Raw genomic sequence first — 14,161 nt, 5'->3', positions numbered from 1 at the left:
TCTGGGATTTTTTTTTTTCCGGTGATTGTATGGGGAAAAATCACGAATAACATTTGTATCAACAGAATGCGATCGAAATAATTTCCACTTCGAAACATTTGAAGAAAACAAAATTTTAGCGCAAGAAAATAAGTTTTGAAAATCAGCACACACACACACGTTCACTGCAATTCAAATTAGCAGCACGACCAAAAAAAAAACACAATTTTGCTTCCTTTAGAGAGAACACTTTTTGTAGATCAAACACACTAGCATATTGCGATACACAAATTGAAAATAAAATGCCTTAAATGAGTATTGTAAATGTAGCGATTTTTTTCCATTGTGTTAGATATTTAAAATCAATTATTGTAGTGCCCTCGTAAATCAAAATTAATATTACATGTTCATTTTTAAGGGATTCCATCAAAGAAATGCCAAATGTGCAGTTTCTTGCATGAGAATAGAATAATTTTTCGGTGCGAATAAAATGAAAATGGTTTCAAACGATTGATGTACAAGTGTGTGTGTGTGTGGAAAAGAAATATTTGTAATTTAAAATGAAACGGTTTTTATTGGTCGAGAGGAAATGTGAAACGAATGGAAGTTCGAATGAATTTTTACATGGAATGATTATTGATTTTGAGCTCGCGTACATTCTAGAAAACAAATAAATGTTTGCACGCATGTTAGAGAGAGATACACCGATTTACAAAATACATAAACGCATATTATATTCAATTGTTAGGTGCAATGTAACACATTTGATTGTCCGAGAATGAATGTGAGTCTTTTCGTGAGAGTTTATTGAAATGTAACACCGCCATACAATTGCTGACAGTCAGCATTTTTTTTATGGCGGTGTTACATTTCAATAAACTCTCACGAGAAGACTCACATTCATTCTCGGACATTCATTTATGAATTGTATAAAATTTCAGCCGACGAAGTAAGCGGCTGCTCACACTTACATATACATAGTATTTAAGGAGATGAAAAAAACAACACCAATTTATCTATTCTGTTTTGTTGAAGAACCACATTAGAGAAATCCAAATAAACACATATTTTTACTTTATATGAGCAATGTTGTTGTGGTTGTTGTTTGTTTATGAATTAAAATAATTTCATTTCTCCTAAAAAAGGATTCCTCAAAAATAAAATTGGAAGAATGCCACTTACCCAGAAATAAAAATGCTTCTTTCCACTCGATATCTCATTTCTTGTGCGAATTCAATCCAAAGTTGAGCGATGGCACGTAATCCACCGAGGTAAGTTCCGCAAAGTGCCAATAACATACTGAGACGATGTACTAGGGAATCATCAAACGCTGACTTTATACGCAATGGATCAAACTGTGCAAAACAAAGTGAAAATAATTCAATTTAAAATGATATAAGATAGACCAAGAGCCACTCTAACAAGTAACTTTTTTTTTGCTTTATGTCAGAAAACTATATTGAACCATGCAGCTAGACATACACTAAACAAATAATTTGACGTTTATTACTTCAGCCACCCACTTCGCGAAATCTGCACTATTATTCGCGGATAGAAAACATATCAATTAATAAAGCGAGCTGCATGTTTGATTTTCTGGAAAATATTTTGTTTTTGCTCAAAGATTCTTCTTGTCAAAAGAAACAACGTAAACAACACGAAGTGAAGCTATTCTGGTGAATCATATAATATAAAATATTTGTGTGTTTTTTCAATTTTTTTTATTTATTATAAATTCTATTAATTATTTTCGTTATTATTATTGCAAAACTTATTCAATTTATACAATTTTGTAATTTTATTTGCAAGAAAAAAATATATGAGAACCTGGCGTGATAGAGATGGCGCTTCTTAAATCGAGTCGCGTTGAAAGCCGACTATAAGTGATACTCGAAAAAAACTATCAGATTTTTTGTCAGCTTTATGTCTGAAATTTTAAACATCGATTTTTTATCATAAAATAACACTAAATTTTAAAAAATCTGCACTTAAATACACATATTTATTGTTTTCTGCATAAACAAAATTACATGTTTGTATGAAATTTTTGTATGAAAAGTGTGTCGAAAATTATTTGTATCGCAAAACTAACGTCAAATTCGGTTTTCTCGTTCCCAAAAATCCCCCTAAACATATTTTTGAGTGTTTAAAAATACATTAAATATCACTTTTGGAAGAAAAATTGAATTTTTCCCATGGATGGCCATGGACATAACACCAGACATGAAACGTCACTCTATCAACCAAAGTCGCTCAAAATCTAATGGTTTCTATTCCTCGGCACTCCCAATCATCCTGTGAAGTCAGATTTTGAATTACTTTTCTTGTTTGAAAGTTATCGTGTTAACAAATTTTTGGGTACAGCGTACAGGGTACGCACATACATTCGGACATCGAAAAAACGCTAGATTCGTGTTCCTTGGCCCCAAAAACACCCAGAAAACACATTTTCGATGGGTGTTAATTTTTCGACCGATTCCAATACTTTACCTTACACACTAGGTGTGTGCGGAAAAGTAAAAGTTACTTATTGGAGTGGCTCTTGGTCTAAGAAGAAAGTAAGATTGAAAAAGCACAAGCGCACACACATTGGAAAGAAACACATTGCTGACAAATATGATTAAAAAGGAATTGTACATGTTGAATCATCTGCCGATGCCAAATTATTTTCGTCCATTCAGGCATCAACTCCATTATTATTACAAAAATTAAAATCAAAAATTAAAAATATAAGCACGGACGTCTACGCGAACATTCTCATAATGGGAATCTCATTGTTTGAAACAATGATACCAAGACGTAGTAGTGGACGATGCTAACAATTACTAGAAATAGTAAGCATATTAATTTTTACAATGAAATCCCAAATTTAAGCAATATTGTTGTTGTGGTCATTAATTATACTTTTTTTAAATTTCATTTTCCATTCCGTTCCATTACGCATTGATTAATTAATTATTATTTATTTTAAATTATTAATTAATTTCCATTCTTTTCTTCTGATCAACTCTAGATAAGATTGAATGTTCTTTACTTACATTATCCGTGGATGGAACTTTGTACGCATTGGATGAGTTTGGTTGTGCATCGGGAAATAAAAAGTAAAGCATGGCCATGAGTTGGTCCTCCGTTAACGGGCCTTCAAGCGGTTTGCCTTTTTTCGATGTTTTATTTTTTGCTTGTGCACTTGATCCATCGCTGGAAAGTGCTGCCGAAAGCATGGATGTTGTTAGTTTGGAGATTTTTGACACAGTTAAGCGTTCCAATGGATTTAAATCATCACGACTGGCTATTTCACTTGTGGCTGAATATGCGTACTCAGCACCAATTAACTCATGTAATGTCTTTGTCGAATCGCATTCCGACAAAAATTCAAATAAACATTCGCGCAAAAATGTGTTTGGTAAGGCTTCATAATGTAAGCGAAATGACCATGTTTGTGATAACATTGGATCAAAATCGCTGTAATTTCGAGAGTCCATCACAACATTTTCGGCCAATTCGAGCCATTTACAATAGAGCACAAATTCGCGAACCGGATCAACAGATACGCCAAACGGTAAGATGGCATTTGATTTAATTTCAATATCGTTGTTACGATCGGAAAATGGAAACTTTCGTTTTAGTACAAACGAAGATTCGGGAAATTGTTTCAAAATGTAAGTAAATCGCACTGAAACTGTTGCTGGCTCCTTGTATTCGTATGGTATCTTCTCTTTAAACATGTCAAGAATGCCTGACAAATATTTGCATGTTGGATGAGTTTGCGATAAATGAATAATGTCGAAATGCACTCTGGTATTTTCATGTTCGCAAACACCTGTCAAATATATATATATAAATGGTAAAAAATCGTTATTTAAATTATAATAAATTACCTGAATAAACATTCTGTTGTGATTTCAATGCTTGGACAAAAACTGGAACTGTAATGTTTGTTTCTCCAATGGCCAAATGTATGGATGAAAGTAAGATGCGACGTTGATTTTCGCTGATAGTTGCTCCGCCAACCGTAGAAATGACAACGAATTGCCTCAATCCATACCACCTTGCTAGTGGATGAATATTCACACAAGATTTTTCGTCCAATGTGCACCAATTATTTTCCAACGACATTAAATCAACAAATGTTTGACAATCCGATTTAATATTCAATTGCGACAATTTCTCAGCCCTTTCCAAATCAACTGACATTCGTCTTGCAGAATCAGGTGAGACATCGTCTTGTCGGTCTGTATCAGATGCCAACTTGACGGTGTACAATGTGACCTTCAATTCCATTCCATCATATGTAACCAATTCTTCCTTTGTTTCCCAGTCATTTACGGATAATGCATTAAAAGGCAGTTTTCCAATGCATTGCTTCTTATATGGAAGCTTCCAATCGTGAATAATCTCTTCGAGACGAGCACAAAAAACTTCCCATCGTGTTGCCGTCGTAAAATCTTGATTGAATGAATCTGTTTCCGTATTTACTTCTTCAGACATTTCTTGTTCGAATCAATTGAATGTAAGTGTGATTAAATTGATTTTCACTTGAGTCACTTCGAACTGAGATATTTGATATGCAAGTACTGCAATAGTTTGCAACGTGATAATATTTCAATTTCACTTTTATTTGGAAACACCAAAATTGCGAGGCAGTATACGCGTCAAAACACTGCACAATACACAACAATAACAAATAAAGAAACGTCAACATTGAAAGTGACAGCTGATTTTAGCAATCCAACTCAGGGCTGTCCAAATGCCTGTGATAGTTAGGGGAGTATAAATGAAGCTATATAGTAGATTTTTTATTTATTTGCTTTCCGAATCTGTATTAGAAACAATGATACGATTGATGAAATGAGGTGTGAAATTTTATTTAAATCATATCTTATATACGAAGTGAGTATTTAAGTAAAATTCTACATAAAGTATACAATTTCTTGATAGCGATTTGTAATCGTTTTACATTGTCATATCATATTTGTTGTTTGTGTGGCGAATTTTGTATTTTCAAATTAGGTTCAAATGTTGAGATTGTGACTGAGATCCATTGAGCAGATGTTGATCAGGATAATGAGACTTTTGATGGCTTTTTAATCCGCTGCGTTGTGAGTATTTTTTTCCACATATTTCGCATTCAAAAGGCTTTTCACCGGTATGGACTCTGTGTGAATGATAACCAAAAAAAGAAACCGAATTTGAAATGGTATTTGAAAGGTGATTGGTTTTATGAAAACGATATAATTGGTTTCTTATATTTCACCTTATGTGTTTTAGTAGATAATCTCTTACGCTGAACGCTTTACTACATATTGTACATACATATGGTTTCTCGCCTAAAATGCACAAAGAACACTTAATTAATATTTGAAATTCTGAATGAAAAAATAAATAAATAACTGTCCATACCGGTGTGAATTCTTTTGTGCTGAATTAAGGTGTTTGACTGCGAAAAACTTTTGTCACAAACCTCACATTGATAGGGCTTTTCCTGAAATTAAATTCAAAGATAAATGAGCTGATGCATTTATTGAAGACAATAAAAATTAATTTACCTTTGTATGAACTCTCATATGTCTGTTATAATATTCGGCCAAATAAAATTCTTTCTGGCAATATTGACATTTGTATTTAAATTCTCCGGTGTGAATTTTTTTGTGCATTGCCAGTGTGCTTTGGTGTTTATAGCATTTATCGCATTCGGAGCATTGATGAAGTTTACGTCGTCGTCCATTTGATTCGCTCGGCGAACGCATATTTTGAACGAGTGCGTCCATATCAACTTTGGTCGATTTTATTTGGTTCACATGAACTGGTTGTGATTGGGTTGCATTTTGGCTTGAGGTAATACTTGAATCATAAGTCTCCGATTTTCGTTGTGCACATCCCGCACACCGAAATGGTTGCAATGCAGTCAGTTCAACTGCTCGAAAACATCCACAATCTACACATTTCAGGGCTTGTGGTTGACCATGTTCCGATTTTATGTGCTCCTCAAACGTAACAGCATTGAGATAATCGATTTTGCATGCATTACCTACAGAAATCAAATGGCGAACAATATAAACAACAATATTTAACTTGTTTTGTAATCAAAAAAAACTTGCTTTTGAACGATCGGAAGAGTCGATATGTGAAATTTATGGACAAATCTATCGATCTCGTAAATTACTTACACTTGTATGGACTATTATCACTGTCGCGAGAACTCACTTGATGAATTCTCATGTGCTTCTTTAGACTGCTGGATTTTTGAAATATTTGACAACAAATCTGACACATATGAATATTTGGTTGTTGCATTGAATGTGACGAAGAGTTGGTGGCCGAGTGATGTGGTCGAATTACATTTGCATTGGCCGGTATTGTGGCAATATGATGTGTAACTGATGAAGCTATCTCATGTTTTGCATTGACAATGCTCACATTGGCATTAATTGGAGCATCATTTGTGTATAAAAAATAATTCGAATGCATATTTTTTTTTGCATTGAAAGACTCCGTAACAAAGTAAACAAAGGAAGAGATTTTCCGAAGGTATTTTGAAGTAATTGAACGATCTACTGCAAGTATATTAACACGTGCAACAATACATTTTTAATTCATGGATATTCGTAGGTTAACACAGTTTTTGAAGCCAATTGAATGTGTAAAAATGAAGAAATTTCCACTTTAACTTTGAAACAATAAATGAATTTGCTAGTCTCTTTTATGATTTGACATTCGGAAAATGTAATCATAAAATGTTTGAATCTGTCAAGTTGGTAACATTAAATGTCAAAATTGTTGAATTCATGCCGGTGGGCTGAGGTGAACTCAGTCATTCATTGTTTAAATATATTTCAACTTCAACATCTCTTTCTGTCTACATAAATGTTACATATGTATTTTATATACATCAACAATTCCAGATGCCATATCTCTGTTATTTTGTTCGTTGTTGCTTTCGTTTAGCTGAATTTGGAATGTGGTGACCATTGAATAGTTCTTAATCTTCAACCTACACAATTTCAAAAAAAAATCTGTCATCGTAGCGAAAAAAAAGAAACATAAAAGAGAATATTGGTCAAGTGTTTACGATATTTGATTTATCTACTGCAATACACTACTTTCTCGTGTATGTGAGTGTGGTTAGTCTTTCCACTTGACTACATCGTTCGTTTACAGAAATAACACGTACATATTGACATCGCGACTGCATCATTAGCGGACAGTGTTCCCGTACAAAAAAAAAAGTTGTTCATTTGACATTCCATTTGTGATGTTCCACGATTGAAAGTCCATCCAAAAACCGAACAAAAGAGAAACAATCACAAAAAACAGCAACAAAAAGAACGACGAGCGGTGAGTCGTGAGTGTGCGAATTATTGAGCAATCGTCAGAGCACCGAAAGAAGAAGAAGAGAAAAAAAAAAACAAAAGTGCGTTGTTGGTGTTTATATGAGTGTGTTTGTTGTCGAGCAAGCGACCTTGCCGTTTCCTTTTATTTTGACATTTAAATTACCACTCGAGCCTACCACTCATTTTTTATTGAGTCACTCAGAGAATCGACAACGACGACAACGACAGCGACAGCCACAACATTGGCGACGAGTGTGAAGTGGGAACCGTGCAAAATACGCAATGGTTTGATACATTTCGTAATTCGGCCTCAGTAGTGGTTGCATTCGAATCGAGCGTAAAAGTCCACGGTGAACGAGCGAGCACAAGTGAAGATTGAATGTGAATTTTTAGTCGTGTATTACTGTTCACCATTGAGTGTCACGTATTCAATTTTTCTGCATGTGCAAGTTGCATGGGCTGTATATTGTAATTACAACAACAACAACAACAACAACAACAACAACAACAACAACAACAACAACAACAACAACAACAACAACAACAATAACAGTTGAAAATTGAGAATAAAAAAAACATCAATCGTATACTCTCTCGAATCGAACAAAAAAAATGACCTCAATAACAAATAAAACTGCACACAGTGCTGTTTCCGCTTCGTTGAAATCGGCCGACATGTCAGTGATAAAAAATCGTTCCAGTATGAATGAGTCAGATTTGCAGGCTGAATTGATTGAAGTAATACCGGAGCTACCGTTTAACGATAGCGAAGACGATTTTAGTGAATACAGTGATGATATCGAGCAACATAGCCATTCATTTCATCTAAACGATGAAAATGACGATGATGAAGAACCATTCGATGAATATGGTAATACATTTACTTTTCGTTGCATTTTTATTCGTTTCGATTCTCTTCACTTTCATCGTACGAAAAAATAAATACTGTTTTTTTCTGTTGTTATTTTATCTTCAGCCTATCAAGTGATGTCGAATCATAGTGAACCACAAACAATTTGGTTTGACAATTCCCAATTAAAATCGTTACCGATGAATGGCAATTCAACGGGTGACAGTGATGATGTGATATTAATCGATGACGATGACAGTGATGGTGATTTTAATGAAAATAGCAACGGAGGCCTTACACACGAACCTTCTGGAAATTCTTCTTCTGCCGAACAAAAAGTTTATTCATGTGATATATGCAAAGCACGATTGTCCAGTAGCTATAATCTAAAACGCCATATGATGATTCATTCTGGTACGTATGGGTTAAAAATAACAAGAGAGGCAAAACCGCAATCGTCAAGGTTGCTGTCGTTTTTTTTTTTTTTTTTGGTTTGTCGTCTTCGTGTAATATAAATTGGTTTTTTTTACAGGTGAAAAACCTTTCGAATGTGACATTTGCAAACGACGCTTTCGAGAACAAAGTGATTTAAGAAAACATAAAAAAGTCCACAACAATATTTCGGCAAATGTAAAATGTTCGGTGTGCAATCGTAATCAACCATCGAGCCGTAATTCGACAAAATGTGTTTCGTGTGAAAAACAACAGGAAACAACAAAACGGTACAATCACAATTCAGTATCAGATAACCTTGTGCCACGCATTGATGCCAATAATAAAAAAGCATTCGTGTGCAAATATTGTGATAGAGCCTTTGGCAGCAGCTCAAATCTAAAGAGACACGTTATGGTACATTTTAAAATGAAAATTTTTATCATTTTCCATATTTATTATTCTTTTTAAAATCATTTTTTTCTCTAGATACATACTGGTGAGAAACCATTTTCGTGTTCCGAATGTAAGAGGCCATTCAGAGAAATGAGCACGTTGAAAAAACATTTGATAACACATCGCAAACAGAATGGATTTAATTCAAACACCGTTTTAAAAACGATGAGTTTTACCGAACCGAAGCAATTGCCAATGGCAAAACCATTGAAACTTACACAATTTCCACACAGTTTACACAAATGTCCACTGTGCAAGACAATTTGTCGTGGCACCGAAAATCTCATGAACCACATTACCACAATTCATCGGCCAAATATTGGAAAAACCAAAAACAATGGATCTTCCGACAATACGATGCGAAAACATTCCAAATCACCGCCACCACTCATTCCAATCAACAAAGCCGCCTTCAACTGTTTGAATGCCAAAAGAATTTAAAGTCAAAATAACAAATCTACATTCCGATAAAAAATTTACACTTGTTACTATCACGCATTTTGTACACACGTTTTACGAAAAAGAAACATGTCTTTCCAAACATTTTCTTCACAATTATTAATGATGTAAAAGTATTTAGATATTATCTTAAGCCATTCTACATAGTGTGAAATTAGACTATACTTCGTCTAGTATACGCCTATTTTAGGCTATTATAAAAAAAATCCTTTTTTCTTATTTTCTCTTTTGCTTTTTGGCTCCAAAAACAATGGCAGATGTTAAATTAGTTTGTAAGCAACGTGAACAAATTTCCACACAGAACTATAACAGTTATTCTATGAATCAATGACATTCCATGAAATATATATATTTTTTATAAATCTATAGAAGAAAATGAATTTGTATTTTTTTACTATAGGCAGGCGATCAGACATATGGTTTAGAACCGAAAGAATGAAAAGGAAACCAACTGCAAAAAAACATACTAAAAAGTTGTTTTGGTTTACAAATAAAATTGAGTTAAATCGTCCGTTTTTATGTAAATAATATTAATTAGCCGACCTTTTTGTAAGTGAACCTGTGAAATTCACTTCTACTTTCTATGATTGTTTCGAAGCATTCATTGAAATTGCTTTCATTTTATACAAAATGTAAATTAAATCAACCTCAAATGTCTGGGTAATTTGAATTCAATGAAAAGATTCGAATTTTGTGGGTTTACTGAATTTTTGTAAATAGTCGTATTTTGTGCTAAGAGCTTTCACACAGCAAAAATCATAGAAAAAATCAATGTGTTACTAGAGTACAATTATTTATAAAATAAACAAACGTAAGTGTAAATACGTAATATTTTCATTCAAATAGTTTATTCAATGAAAATGTTCCCTTCGAGCCGGCTTTTGACATTATGAAAATGACGCACCCTGGTGCTGAAGAGCCGAACTAATTAATAAAATAGCATCAGTTTTTTATGCACCGCCATTTATTACAACGCTGTCAAGTTTCCTTCGATGCTCTTTGTTTTGGTGTTGTCTCTCTCACAGCACAAGCATTTTTTTTTTCTCAACCAAAATAGTACATTTTATCAGTGAAAAAGTAATTAATAAAGCGAAATGCTTACATTTTATTTTGGAAAATGTGTAAAATTGATCAAAACCAAAATATTTTAAAAAATTAAAAAAGATTTGGTGTGTATTTGTGTTTGGCATTTGATATAGAGTAAGTGACACATGTAATTTCTCCATACAATATTTGCGACGTTGCCAATTATTGAATTGGTTTACCGCCGTGTTTACTGTTTTGGTTTGCTATTGTTATTTATGCTATAAGTGAACAAATGTTATATGTTTATGTGCCAATGAATTTTAAAGAAAAAATTGATTCAATGGAAAATGTTTAGCCAATGGTTTTATTACATAAGTATCTTTTTCGAAATAGATTACCATGGATCCAAGCTTGAGTATGCATCGGAATGGACTTGAAAGCATGGATATGAATCAATTCCAGGTTTTTATTTCTAACTTTAATATTGAATAAGTCATAATAATAATTGAAACATCAAAAATGACACAGGGAGACGCAAATAAATTAAATCCAACTGTATTAAGGGGAAATACAATGTATACACACATCATATCCATTCCAAGAAATACCGAAAATGAATACATTGATCATGTAATTGGATTATTTTTTTTGACAAATCAATGAACAAAAAATCTAACTTGAAACAATATCATTTTAAATAGGCTTTACTATCACCAGACTACATTCAAAATGGTCTCGTTGTAGATATCATACAATCACAATCACACGATCAACAGCCGACCTTAGCATCACATAGTATTTACAATAGCGAGACAATTGAGCAGAATGCGTCACCATTGGAAATGACAACCGATCGACACTTTATAACAAATAATGAAAATATTCAAATGCCAATGGAAAGTATACATCATTTTGAATCGAATTTAAATACTGCCAAAGAAAGGAAACTTATAGTTGGAGAACAAGGCCGTCAATATATTCTAACAAATGAAGCACCTGTCATTGTTTCAAACAAAGTATGTGTATTAAATTTGTTATATAAAAAAAAACTCCATTTAATTGAAAATCACAATTTGTAGGAAGCATCGGCAATTTCAATGAATGGTTTGGACTTTCCCAATACATACAACCAAATTGATCAAACTCAGTTAAATGATCAACATGAACTAGATGCAAAGATCCAGGCCGGAAATGTAAGCCGTTAAGAATATTCTTTGAATTTTCCTCGAAATATGTCAGACGACAATTATCCAAATCCCAACTGATCTAAAAATACTAACCCTTTGGTGGCTGCCAAGCCCCCCTTGATTTTGAATTTCAAGATTTATTTTGTATCAAATTTGCTTTTCGGGACCACCTCGATATATGAAAAATCGCGTCTGACATATTACGAGATTTATTTCGGTCAGTTAAGGACAACTATCGTTATGTTTCATTTCAGGCCCTTCCACCATTGCCACCACTAACTCCGATATCCAAATTACAATCAATGCGAAAAACACCAACAATCGAACAGCAACAAGCGATGCAATATAAGACCTCAATTCAGTCAAGTGCCTCATTAAATCTCTCGAAAAACAATACAATGTGCTTTGTAACTGATGAGGATGATGTGAATTTTGTTCAGTCAAACGTAAAACTAATTCGGCAATCAAGTAAAGAGCAATCACAAACAAAGAAAAGTCTACCGCACAAAAAGCGAATAACAAAGAAATTAAAGATCATAAGCCAACACAATGATTTAGCTCACTTACAACCACAATCCCACCATGAGCAATCAACATTGAATTTAACAATGAATCAACAACCAATTCAATTGACAACACGAGTCAATCAATCCTCGAATCAAACGGACTACATTCAATCGGATCACTTTGCCAATACATCAGAAGCAGCGAATTCGATGCACACAGTTCAACTCCACCAAATGACAATTACTGAAACACAACCCACACGGTACACGGCTTGTGATATTCAAAAATTTACTTGCGAACTTTGTGGAGCACAAACACAGTCGCAATTAGGTTTTTTTAACCATTTAAAATTGCACTACGAACCAGAGACAGTTCCACAAAATTGCACGAAAATCGATAGCGCTAATACTGATTTAGTTTTGGAACAAAATGATCAAAGCATATTCCAAATGAGCAATCAACGTGCGATAAATGCACCGGCCGTGATATTGACGGCCGATAACTTTATTCGATTACAAAACAATGAACAGGAACAGGATTTTAGTTGCATGTCTGGCATTGGGAACGAGGACATTACCGACGATGAGTCAATAAATGGTTATAATGATAACGGAATAAATGTCAAATCTGAACAAAATAACGAATTTAGCGACACGGAAGATATGCTTGAAAATGGTGTTTTGGATAAAGTGCAGCGTGTGGTTGATTCGTACATTGAAAATGGAACAAGTGATGTGAAAAATTTCATCGACTTAAATGAAAATCATCAACATAGCTTAGTAGAAAATTCATGCAATTGGACAACGGCAACAGATAATGCACATAGTTCACCAAACAACTCGTTATATGGCATTGAAAAAAGTGAAAGTGTTAATAATATGAATGCCAATAGCTTTGTAATTACTTCGAATAATCAAAATGGTAAAAAGACAATACAAAATCACATCATTAGCAATAGTAATCAAACTGTGATTGAACGACACGAAGAATTATCTCTTATGTATGACATCAATGTGAATGATAAAGACTTTTCAATTATGGATGATGCATCTGCGGAGAGTAAGTTAAGAGACAACGTGCATTTCTTCATTTTTTTAAATTGGCCATTCTTCTATTTCAGGCATTCTTCGAAGGCAATTGATTAGAACTGAAAATGTGGTAAATCTTTCGAATCAAAATCAATTTGAGCCACAAACTGAGGCAGCCGATTCAAAAATTGAAATCATTTCAATGGATCGTGATATGTCAAAATTCATAACTGAGTCAACTGGATCAACTGGAACAATTGCATCGACAAATACTACAACTAAAACGACGACGACCGTAACAACATCAGCAAAGGTTAATATCCAAAATGAATTCATCGAAGAAGAGCAGACTGAGGGGTATACTTACTTTAAAAATTACTATTCCATTATTGAAGAATGCTATCCATTCTTTCGATTATTTTTCCATTACATCCATTTCAAAAAATCACAATATCAAAATCTATTTAGTATGTAAGAAAGTAGTAAGGGTTTGATCATACACATATACACACATAAATTAAAAACAATTTGGAAATGAATTGAACGAAGCTGCGTTAGCAAACACTTTGCTCACAAAAATTGAGATTTGGTAGTAGTAGTAGTAGCAGATCAGAGCAACGAAGGAATCATCATTGGATACACACTATCGCATTAACGTTGCATCGACAACATGGCTCAGCACACGAACAACAGAGATAGCGAGCCAAAGAGAGGGAGAGATTACTTAGCACATTGTGGTGAGTAGATTTGAATACATATTATGTTTGGCCACTGCGTTGACATCACGACCACAAATCGCCTTCAACAATAAGCGATGCCACACCGTTTAGTTTAGTTTTGACGTTTGAAGCAACAGCAAATTTCATAACTAAGTTATTCAATTTTCATATTGCATACAAAAGTAAT

The 14,161-nt window shown here is 33.7% G+C and overlaps 4 protein-coding genes across 4 annotated transcripts in view; 2 read left to right on the top strand and 2 right to left on the bottom strand.

The window, feature by feature from the left end:
- Positions 1–4,634, bottom strand: part of LOC116337121 (rab3 GTPase-activating protein catalytic subunit) — a 138,210-nt gene extending 133,576 nt beyond the window's left edge. The window contains exons 1-3 of the mRNA XM_031761454.1: positions 3,858–4,634; positions 3,018–3,799; positions 1,162–1,334 (exon numbers count right to left, since the gene is read on the bottom strand). Of these exons, the coding sequence (XP_031617314.1) occupies positions 1,162–1,334; positions 3,018–3,799; positions 3,858–4,467 (1,565 nt within the window). The 5' untranslated portion in view covers positions 4,468–4,634. The remainder of the gene's footprint in view (positions 1–1,161; positions 1,335–3,017; positions 3,800–3,857) is intronic.
- Positions 4,635–4,819: 185 nt separating this feature from the next.
- LOC116337087 (zinc finger protein 879-like) lies at positions 4,820–7,159 on the bottom strand. The gene is made up of 5 exons (XM_031761396.1): positions 6,147–7,159; positions 5,526–6,007; positions 5,380–5,461; positions 5,234–5,306; positions 4,820–5,134 (listed from the first exon to the last, which is right to left on the bottom strand). Exons 1-5 carry the CDS (start codon positions 6,445–6,447, stop codon positions 4,981–4,983), a joined length of 1,092 nt encoding a protein of 363 aa, XP_031617256.1. The 5' UTR covers positions 6,448–7,159; the 3' UTR covers positions 4,820–4,980.
- On the top strand, positions 6,891–9,882 carry LOC116337086 (zinc finger protein 431-like). The gene is made up of 4 exons (XM_031761395.1): positions 6,891–8,181; positions 8,287–8,574; positions 8,693–9,009; positions 9,082–9,882. Exons 1-4 carry the CDS (start codon positions 7,923–7,925, stop codon positions 9,487–9,489), a joined length of 1,272 nt encoding a protein of 423 aa, XP_031617255.1. The 5' UTR covers positions 6,891–7,922; the 3' UTR covers positions 9,490–9,882.
- A 625-nt stretch (positions 9,883–10,507) lies between these two features.
- LOC116337116 (asparagine-rich zinc finger protein AZF1) overlaps positions 10,508–14,161 on the top strand; it is a 10,328-nt gene continuing 6,674 nt past the window's right edge. Inside the window, exons 1-7 of the mRNA XM_031761444.1 lie at positions 10,508–10,707; positions 10,927–10,995; positions 11,062–11,163; positions 11,235–11,549; positions 11,613–11,726; positions 11,975–13,286; positions 13,348–13,612. Of these exons, the coding sequence (XP_031617304.1) occupies positions 10,933–10,995; positions 11,062–11,163; positions 11,235–11,549; positions 11,613–11,726; positions 11,975–13,286; positions 13,348–13,612 (2,171 nt within the window). The 5' untranslated portion in view covers positions 10,508–10,707; positions 10,927–10,932. The remainder of the gene's footprint in view (positions 10,708–10,926; positions 10,996–11,061; positions 11,164–11,234; positions 11,550–11,612; positions 11,727–11,974; positions 13,287–13,347; positions 13,613–14,161) is intronic.

Source organism: Contarinia nasturtii, unplaced genomic scaffold (assembly GCF_009176525.2).
Source record: "Contarinia nasturtii isolate CC-2019 unplaced genomic scaffold, AAFC_CNas_1.1 Cnas_scaffold_220, whole genome shotgun sequence".
Taxonomy (NCBI): Eukaryota; Metazoa; Arthropoda; class Insecta; order Diptera; family Cecidomyiidae; genus Contarinia; species Contarinia nasturtii.
Note: the sequence above shows the minus strand (reverse complement) of the source record. Positions and strands in the feature narration are given on the sequence as shown.

Bases quoted from the DNA above. Each gene is read 5' to 3' on its own strand.
- LOC116337087 (XM_031761396.1), bottom strand. From the start codon at position 6,447: ATGCATTCGAATTATTTTTTATACACAAATGATGCTCCAATTAATGCC. The intron at 6,008-6,146 runs GTAAGTAATTTA...TGATTTCTGTAG, and splicing joins TGATAATAGTCCATACAAGT to GTAATGCATGCAAAATCGAT. The intron at 5,307-5,379 runs GTATGGACAGTT...TGTGCATTTTAG, and splicing joins GCACAAAAGAATTCACACCG to GCGAGAAACCATATGTATGT.
- LOC116337086 (XM_031761395.1), top strand. From the start codon at position 7,923: ATGACCTCAATAACAAATAAAACTGCACACAGTGCTGTTTCCGCTTCG. The intron at 8,575-8,692 runs GTACGTATGGGT...TTTTTTTTACAG, and splicing joins CCATATGATGATTCATTCTG to GTGAAAAACCTTTCGAATGT. The intron at 9,010-9,081 runs GTACATTTTAAA...TTTTTTCTCTAG, and splicing joins ATCTAAAGAGACACGTTATG to ATACATACTGGTGAGAAACC.